At 43.1% G+C, this 9,866-nt stretch overlaps 2 protein-coding genes across 4 annotated transcripts in view; both read left to right on the top strand.

Annotated features, from left to right (window-relative positions):
* Window positions 1-2,801, top strand: part of pip5k1ba (phosphatidylinositol-4-phosphate 5-kinase, type I, beta a) — a 20,220-nt gene extending 17,419 nt beyond the window's left edge. For both annotated transcript variants that reach the window (XM_025009763.2, XM_025009762.2), the window contains one exon: window positions 1,344-2,801. In XM_025009763.2, coding sequence (XP_024865531.1) covers window positions 1,344-1,346 — 3 coding nt within the window. In that variant the 3' untranslated portion in view covers window positions 1,347-2,801. The remainder of the gene's footprint in view (window positions 1-1,343) is intronic.
* A 2,481-nt stretch (window positions 2,802-5,282) lies between these two features.
* Window positions 5,283-9,866, top strand: part of tjp2a (tight junction protein 2a (zona occludens 2)) — a 33,001-nt gene continuing 28,417 nt past the window's right edge. The window contains exon 1 of one of the 2 annotated variants that reach the window (XM_037979351.1): window positions 5,283-5,500. The gene's annotated coding sequence lies outside the window, so the exon portion shown is untranslated. The remainder of the gene's footprint in view (window positions 5,501-9,866) is intronic. The other variant, XM_037979350.1, reaches the window with a different exon arrangement.

Here is a 9,866-nt window from a genome sequence, read left to right as displayed (position 1 = left end):
TTGGGATCACGGTCCTGTTGGACCAAACTGTGTCCAAGGTCCAACCGTCCAGCTGTTGGTTTGAGGTGAAGATGAAGAATCTGGAGGTCGTCCTCCTCCTTCATTGTTCCGTCCACTTTAGTCCCACAGCATGATGCTGCCACCACCGTGCCAGACAGTTGGTTCAGCGTTCTCAGGTCTAAAAGCCTCGTCTTACTCCTTCTTAGTCCCCACCCTCGGTGTTGATGTAACCCGTCTCTCCTGTGGACAGGGACCCTGGTGTTCCAGCAGGTTCCGGCTCGCAGCAGGCCGGTTCCTGGGTTCTTCCTGAATAACCGAACCAACTTCCTTTACATCTACAGCTGAGCTTTGGTCGGTGCATTGAGCGCTGTCAAACAAAAACTATCAGCCGCAGTCAATCATGATCATTAACAAGAAGGTACTGGTCCTTGGTCTTCTTAAGTTAAAGACCTTCTAGAACTTTCCACAGCACTTATTTAAAGATTTAGATGACCGTATGTGTATATTTTAGCCTGATTTTATGTATAAATTACAGAAAATCTACAATCAGTTCAAACTGTGCACCCAGTTCCTAAAAATAAACATCAAAGTTGTGAGTTGTGTAACCATTCAACCCTGGAAAAAATGGTTTAAATAAATCATTGAAAGCCCAAAATTAACGACCTTCATGCGTTCATGATGAGTGAAAACTTCTGGCTGAAACTGGAACAGCTACAGACGGGACTCGTTTGGTGGCTGAATCGTTTTCGGTCGCGTGATGTTGCAGGAAGTGGCTCACAAGCAAGGATGACCTCCCGGCACGAGTTCAACCGTGACCAAAATAAATCCAGTATGACATTTTTACTCCGATCATCAACAAACTCATCATCTGGGGCCAAACATTTGCTGCCTGAGGGGCGAAAGCAAAACCTGTTAAAAACTACAAACGCTGCAGGACGCTTTGGACACAAGTCAGCAATAATCTGGAACAAACAGGCTTAGCTCTAAAATGGAAAATAGTTGTTTTTTTTATAAAACAATGCATCTAGATTTAGGAGATAAACCATAATAGGTGTCCGAAAGCTTGCAGGTAAGCTTTAAAATCGATTTGTACAATTAAAATATTGGGCACCAGAGGGCAACATTTACTTTAAATCTAATAAAAATATACAACTTGTTGGTATTTTTACCATTTTATTTGTTAATATGATTATTATTTATAAGAGACAATTAGACAGTGAGTACTAAAGAAAGTCAACAATGGCTTTGGACTCAGACATACAAAGTTTTGCTTATTTGTTTACAACTAGTCTTTCTTTTGCAGTGTAAGCTAAAAAGGAATGATGTATATTTTATTTTTCCAGTAAGGAACCACCTGCACTTCACGACGTGGAGCCGTCAGAAGCCGAAGCAGCACAAACGCTGGCGTCACTTTGAGCCTTTTTTCAACTTCACTGTTTGTGTAAAGGTCAAAATCACTGCAAACTTTGGTAATATTAACAGATGGTGTTACAGTTTGGGTTTTATCTGCGTTGAGAACCGCTAACACTAGGCCGATTCTTCCTCTTTCCGTTATCGCCGCTGCTAGTAAATCGCCGACTTCCACTTTCTTCTCTTCTGCTTTTCAGTTTTTTTTCTGGAAATGTTCAACTTTCTCAGCGGCTGGATCCCTGAGAATGTAAACTGTCCTAACAGGCATAGGAAGAAGAATATTTTGCTGTTATATTGAAATCAGCCATGTTAATAAATCATTCTGTATGTGTAAATATGCAGATTTATTTCTCTGCTGTGATGTGAATCTCTGTATATAAGAATGAGAGGTTAGCAACATGTTATAAAATGAATAAATAAACAAACCAATCATTTCAGATATTAGATTAATCCTTAAATTGGAATTTGTTGGCTGATAAAACACCCAAACAACATTTCCATTAGCTTCACCTGTACTGCTGTTCAAACACAATCTGAAAATGTTAGCATATTAGCATAAACGTTAGCATGCTAAACTGTGTTCAGTTTAGAGTTGTTGCTGTAAACCTAATAACTGTTTATAAACGTTTCTTTTTTGTTTCTTTTAACGTTTTTATACCCTGTGTTTGAGTTTGTTCACATGTAAGAACTGTAGCTTATTTTATTAGCAGCTGTTAGCATGCTAACACTGTTAAGAAAATAGACAAGCATTGGCATGTTAGCATGGGATGCTAACAACTTTGCTCTTAGCATTGAAGTGCTTTAGTTTGGCCTCACAAACATACATTTGTAGCTCATTTTTAATGATAAATCTTTAAGATTTTTTTTGTTTTAATACCTCATGTCAATATAGTATAAATTTTTATACTTTATATATCCTGTGACAGCATTTTTACTTCTGTAAGACAGCCAATCTTTACCATTCACACTTAATAAAAAATATTAAGTTGCTGACAAACTGCATCCTTTTGACAACAAAACACTGTTATGTCATGTCGCTCTTCTAAATAATTTAAAAACGATCATTTCTTGAAGCTTGCCTGCTTCATTTTAAACGTTCAACCAGTGATCACTTTCTGAGGGTTTAATAAGAATTTGTTAACTTGTTCATGAGATATTTTACTAACAGACAAACACAGGCTATTACATGATCGCCCGCCTTCTGTGGCAGCAGGTGAAATGAAGATTTTATCTTTACAATAATTGATTAAAATCAGTGTTTGTAAAAAGCTATTTTTGGAGATATGCATAAATGTCTATTTTAGTCTGTCGGTATGTCTTAAAGCTTAAAAAATGTACTTTGTGTAATTTATATGCCTAAATAAATGAAAAATAAATTAATATTTAATGTACTTTGTTGTGTCTTGTTTTGTCAAGTCTGTAATGCTTGTATAAATGAAGCAAACCATAACTTTTTTCATAAATAATACATAAACGTCCCCAGACACTTTAGTAAAAATGGACTATTATGATTTTTATTCACTATAGATTGATGTTAAAAGTGATTAATAACAGCAGGGAGTTAAACTATTCATCTCCTCTGGGTTCAATTTCGCTCTAAAGGTGAGTAATTATGGAGTATTTAGAGCTTTTCTTCTGAACCACAGTAATAATTTGGTCTGAGAAGGGAAAGGCAGAGGGTCACATCCTGAACGGGTTGAACCGGTTTCTCCGGTTGCTTTTGTGCCTCGGATGCGTATTGTAGGCGGCGAACACTCGTTGTTTATCTCGGGACAAAGGCTGTTGTTTTCAATCAATCCCAGCAGGCAAATTACTCTGAAACTGCTGCTGGAGCTGACAGGAATTAAGGAAAAAGTCATTCAAATAAAGCATTAAAGGGAACATCTCCGAGCAGTTTGGAGGAGATCTGATAAAGATGTTTTTTTTTGTCCTCCCAGGACTTCTGAATCCAGTTTTTTGTGATCCTGAAGCGTCCAAACGGCTCGATCTGAGCTCGTAAACCATCTTCAGGAAAAGGAGGAGGCCCCGGTCCTTCCTGTTCCTGTCCCAGTTCACCTTCCTGTCTGAGTCAATTCCCAAACATGTTCTCCTTCATATCTTTTCCTCGATCTCCAACCCCCCCCCCTTCAAAGGAATGAGGAGTGGCTGGAGTCCTGGATCTCCCGAGGCCCGCAATCAGCCTGTTTGTCCAAACAGACGTCTGAGAACATCAGGTCTTCAGATCCTGCAAAACCTCTGTTTAAAGTGGACTTAATGAGTTAAAATCACTGTTTGAAAGGCTTGTTTTAGATGGAAAAACCAAATTAAACAAATAGATTGTTGAGTTAATGAGTTTGTCTTCAAATAAATGAAACCGAACAGAATAAATGGCTCTCATACATCCCCGATCCCATTGAACAGATGTGAATATTGATGCATAATTTATGTTTTTACTGGCACTTTTATTTAGCTTTTACATGCATGTATGAGCTCAAATAAAACTAAATGTGAAAAAGAATAAAGAATCATTTCAGAAGGACTAAAATACAGATGTTTTTGTTAAAAGGATAAAGGTAAAATACTGATTTTGGGGTAAAAATTAATCCATAAAGACGTTTAAAACTTTAAATTAAAGTTTTCTAACAGTTACGTCTTCAAGATCCAATCTTTAAACAAAACCTGCTGGTTGTCAGGAGATAAATCACCAGATTTCAAACAACTGCGGATCGTTTTGAAGCTTCTGTGACGGAGAATCTGAAAAATAAAACTGAATATTGACTCGTGACTCGTTTTACCGGCACGTCTACTTTTATTGTCCCAGAAGGAAAAATTGTATTAGTCCAAATGCAGGAAAACAAGAAGGTTGTATGTTTAAACAGATTTCCTTTGGATGTATCGAGAATCGGACCGGATCAGGACTGAGATCCTGGATCTGAGCAGATGGAAGGAGCTTCCTCCGTAAGGCAGCTTTAGGACCTTAGGAGGTGAGGAGGCGGAAAGAGTCAAAAGGAGTCAACTGAGGTGTTTCATCTGATTACAACGCCTCCTGGACGCCTCCCTTTGGAGGTTTTTTCTGGCATGTCCCTCTGGGAAGAGACGTCAGAGCAGACCCAGAACTCTCGGGAGGGATTCTGGATCCTCTCTGGTCCAGGAACACCTTGGGATCCTCCAGGAGGAGCTGGAGAGGGAAGTCTGGGTTTGCGTCCTGGACCTGCTGCCTCAAGGTAGAAGATGGATGGATGGATGGATGGATGGATGGATGGTTGGTTGGTTGGATGGATGGATGGATGGTTGGATGGTTGGTTGGTTGGGTGGATGGATGGATGGATGGATGGATGGATGGATGGATGGATGGATGGGTGGATGGATGGATGGAGGCCCTACATGATATTATTGATGCTCCATAAAAAATACAAACTCCACGTCTAAATTGTGGGAATATCCCTTTAAACTAAGCCTGTGATAAAAACATGTCTGTTTATTTTGTTGATTAATTGGTTGTAAATTTTTATCTTTCACAATAAAAGCTTCTGGGTAGTTTTGATAACTGAGCTGCCGGGTTAACTACCCATCTCAGTGAGATTACCTGTCTACATAAAAGTAAGTAAATTACAAAATAAAAGCCTCCTGCTGCTCTCTGGGTCAAAATGACCCAAGGAACCATGTTGGTTTGACCAAATATTACAAACTGGGTTGTTTTCGGTGTTTATTTTAAATTTAAACACCTTTAAACTGAATATAAAGTAAGTTTGTTCGCTTTGATTCCATCATCGGACGGAAGTTTCGGCCACAAACACCTGATCTTATTTTTGACCCCCACCTGAGTCAGACTGTTTGAACAGAAGTGACTCAGAGTCAGACCTGTGATACCGAACCGCACCTCAACAGATTCCTCCGCGCGCGCACAGCACACCTGAGGGGCCCCAAGCCCCGCCCACATACCTGCCAGAACAAGGAAATAACATTATATGGACCGCGCCGCGACGTTTGCGGGTTGTTTCCCGGGCTGAACTCCCCCCAGTTGTCCGTCTGTGTCCCGTCCAGCTTCGGGTTTCGGGACGAACCTGCTGCAGGTGGATTAAAAACCCGGAACCTGTCGGAGTTTCACCAGGTGAGTCCGCCATGTTCTGTTCGCAGGAACGTCGTCTTTTTTCCGCCTTCACGCTCATCTAACCTTTTATTTCCAGGCTTTCCGAACTAAAAACACCTGTTTTCCATTCAAAGCAGCAGAATGTCGCTTTAGTTTCTGGTTTAAAGCTTTAATTTTATTTATTTTCCGTGTTTTTGTCTTCAGGCCTCAGAGTTTCTGTTGAAGTCGAGCTGACTTGGGTGTGAACTCGGTCCAATTTTATAAAGATTATTTATATAACATTGAATAAACATATTTTACACTTTACATTACATTTCATGTGTTTAATTTAACTACACAAAATACTTTGAAATACTCCAAGTAAGTATTGATGCAGATTTTGTTTTTATGGCTTAGTTTCTGGGTTTTGGACTACAAACATGGCGGCCAGTTTGTAAGGTTTGTTAGGATAAAAAAAAAGGCTAAAAAGAAATCTCAGTTTCTAGGTTTTGGACTACAAACACGGTGATTAAAGTAATGAGGTGTATCTGGACAACGTAGGGCAAAAAGGTTTGGACTACAAACATGGCGGCCACTTTATGGGGTATATTTGCACAAAAAAGGGTTAAAAGATGTGTTTCTGGTTTTTGGACTACAGACCTGACGGACAATTTGAGTAGTACCCCTCCTCGGCCCGCTTTGTACCCCTCCTTGGCCCGCTTTGTACCCCGCCTCGGCCCGCTTTGTTCCCCGCCTCGGCCCACTTTGTACCCCGCCTCGGCCCGCTTTGTACCCCTCCTCGGCCCGCCTCGGCCGCTTTGTACCCCTCCTCGGCCCGCTTTGTACCCCTCCTCGGCCCGCTTTGTACCCCTCCTCGGCCCGTTTCGTACCCCTCCTCGGCCCGTTTCGTACCCCTCCTCGGCCCGTTTCGTACCCCTCCTCGGCCCGTTTTGTACCCCGCCTCGGCCCGTTTCGTACCCCTCATCAGGCTGCTTCCATGTCACATATTGAAGTCAGTAAATGTGATTTTTGGAACAAAAGGGGAAATAAATAAACAAATCAAGCTGCCTGTGAGCCCTGGAGCAGCTTCCTCTGTAGAAATAATCATTTTCCCATCGTTTTCTCACAAATACCGACTCCACTTTGGATTCTGAGCTGAACGATCAAACGGTGTCCCGTCACGCTGAAAACCGTTGTTGTTTCTGGGTTTTGGAATAAAAAACCGAGGCTCAAACTGAACGGCGTCTTGTTGAAAGTTTAATCTCGGCGGCGCGCGCCGCTCTCTGTAACAAAGAAACGGCCAGGAGCGATAACGTGATTTGTCCTCGGATGAATAATTCACCTTCAGTGACGCTTTAATCCTCAACTTTCACGTTTCCCTGCAGGGAGAGCTGATCCTGAACGGACTGAAAAATCAATTCTTTGTTTTTCTTTCATTTTGGAGCCCGGGTCCCACCTGTGCCGCCCATGTGCACGCCGGCTTCCCACCGCTCCGGTTCGCACGCTCGGCATGTGTCCCCTCCATCTGGCTCGCACACGCGTTGCGTAACGGGAACGCCGCGCGTGGAAACGACCCCCGGCGCCGGTGGAAACCGGGCGCTTATGTAAACGCATTAGGAGCGAGCCGACCGCGGCTACGTTTGCTCAACCAGCCGAAGAAGAAAACGGAGCCAGCCCGAGAGTTCATTAAAAAATGAAAACACGTCGAAGCAGCGGCGGCGGAGGAATTAGCTGCAGGCCGCGCCGACGTCTTCGATAATTAACGGCCTGAGACGTGTTGAAGCAGCTTTCAGGGGGAAATTAAAACCGAATTCTCAGGATTTTCAGCTGATGTTTGAAAATTAAACAATCTGCTCATCAAATTTCAATAAATTGACTTTTTTTCTGTTGTCATACTTGAGTTTCTCTGAAGGGGAGAATGAAAACTTAAAAGATTTTAAAAGAATTCAATGGTTGTGTGAATAAAATGTTGCTTTTTATCACATATTACCGACCATTCTTTAACTTTTAAGATATTAACTTTAGCAGTTAATATCTTACCTGTTGCAGATGGCTCTTTGGACGACCTTGGTTCGGAGAAACGGTTCGTTTCTGACCTGGTTAACGAGCAAACGGCAGGTTTGAGCCGAACAAAAACTGCTTTAATGAACCTTTTTATTGATTAAAAGTTATTTGCGAGCACAGGCAGTGGCAACAGTAGCTAGCTGTAGCACCCGTAGCGCACCCCGGAGCACTTCCAGCAGGAAGCTGATGGTTATTTCCTGTTAGGAGTAACTAACGCCGGAGTCTCCAAAATGTCTCGAAACCTTTGCAGTCTTGTTGCTTGAAATTTGCGCCTCTTATTTTCTCCTGGACCGGTCGCAGGAGGGGGGTCTCCAACCCGTCATGGGCGGCTGGAGAGGCGGGGGTTTGACGCGGGCGCAGATGGCTAACGAGATAATGTGCGCGGCCAAGAATGCAGCTTTTGCCACAAACTCAACTGATCGGCCTCGCTCCTCAGACTGTAGGACGGGTCCTGAATTTAAAAACCCGATCAAGAACTCGACTGTTCGCTCTGATCTTACCGAAGTCACGAGACGGGATGAGACGGTTTCCGAATCTTGTGACGGTTCGGTCTCGTCGAGCGTCTGACTTTGAGTCTTTTTTTTTTTTTTTTCTCGCTGTTACCCGCGGTGCGTTCACGGACCTGAAACAATCGGGACTTTTGAGTTGAGATGGTGAAGGAACAAGGGGTTAGAGTTCGGTGCCGATCCGATCAAAGGGATGTTAAACTCCACAACTTTACACCTCATGGGTCAAGGGTGATCACCACTGATTTCAAGGCTCATGGGGGTCAAAGGTCACAGGTGACCCCTTGGTTAAAACCTCGTCTCCGCGCCTACATGTGACCCTTTAGTTACCGGTTGTGTTTGTTGGTCTGATCAGGTAAAAACTGAAGAGCAGATCTGGACGAAAAGTTGGGAATAAATTCTGGTTCGGGGACTTCCTGTCGGCGTCTCCAACGCCGTTTTCACGCCTTCCTGCTCGACGGGAGATTAGTGTAAACTGCAGGATTACGATAAAACCTGCAAATCTCGTCCCGATGTGTGAATTTTTCCCAGTTTGGTCAAATTCTCTGAATCTCGACCCGTGCTTCTCTGGGTTTTAATGTTTGTTTTTTGTGGGTTTTTTTGTGTTTTTGTTGCCCTCCCCGCTGAGCTGCTGGCCTTTTCAGCCTCCATGAGTTGTTTTTTTTTTTTTTTCTGACCATCCAGAGCCGTAATCCAGACCCACAAGCTGCTCGGATCTAAATCCTGCTCGCCGCTGCATTAGCTGGCGTCTCATCAGGACGCCACAAAGATTAAACATCGTTTTTTTTTATTAGAAAACCTCTCTGGACCCGACAAGATGCTGGGTTTTAATCTGAGCTGCAGGAATGCAGCCGGGAGGGAGAAACTTGTTGCAAAGATTTGTTTCTGCGAGGCGTTCAAGGCCAGAAACAAATCAGAAACCGACGACGCTTCGCCGCGTCGGTTTACAGGAAGTTTGACCCGTTTGGACGATTAAATCTGCCGACTTTCGGTTCGTTGCTGCGTTGAATCCGGAGGAAATCTTTTTGTTTTATTCACGTTTCGAGAACAAACTCTTCCGTCTGAAGTCCGGATCGGGGATTTCTGAGTTCTGTTTTGGGAAGAAATTAATATTAAAAGTCATTTAATTTCTCTTCAGTCTGTTTGTGGTGAAATAAATCAGTCAGAAGCTGTTTCTGCAGCTTCCTGAAGTCTTAAATTCTCCTGAAATCTATTAAGTTTTCTCCTCCTTGAAGTTTTTTTTATTTTGCCGAGGAGTAAAATGAAACTACGACTCCCATCATGCTTCAGTGCCGTCAGCAGGAATCTGTTGATCTTTAAATTTGAATCCTGACGTTCTGAAAAACCTTTCAAATAAAAAAAAACAAAAAACACATGGGCCATTTCTGCTCCCGCTCATCAGGCGGGGTTTTAAATCTTTGCTGTTAGCAAAATATCTCCTGAACCACCTTGAGACGTTGATGGACGCAGGCCTCCAACTAAAAAACAAACACTTTTGGAGTCAATATGGCCGCCACAGCCACAGATCTAGATCTAGAGCTAATATTTGCTGTGGTAGTAGCTGAGAGTCATCCCACTACTTGTTGGTCTGTTAGCGAAATATCTCGTGAACCAGCGGACGGATTTCGCCGAATTTCTCAGGCGCTGATTGATGGACGTTCGCCTGAAACTCATTAACGTTTGGTGTCGATTCAGTTCAAGATGGCCGCCGCAGCCAGCTCAACGTGGCTGCAGATATCGGCGTGGGGTTCGGCGTGGGAGCTGGCGGGCGACGTGCATTCCTCGTTAAACGGGGGTTATCCGTGGGGGTCGCTCTGCAAGTGGCGAGCACTAAGCCC

This window comes from Kryptolebias marmoratus, linkage group LG14 (assembly GCF_001649575.2).
Source record: "Kryptolebias marmoratus isolate JLee-2015 linkage group LG14, ASM164957v2, whole genome shotgun sequence".
In the NCBI taxonomy this organism is placed as follows: domain Eukaryota; kingdom Metazoa; phylum Chordata; class Actinopteri; order Cyprinodontiformes; family Rivulidae; genus Kryptolebias; species Kryptolebias marmoratus.
This window is presented reverse-complemented; position numbering and strand designations above follow the sequence as displayed.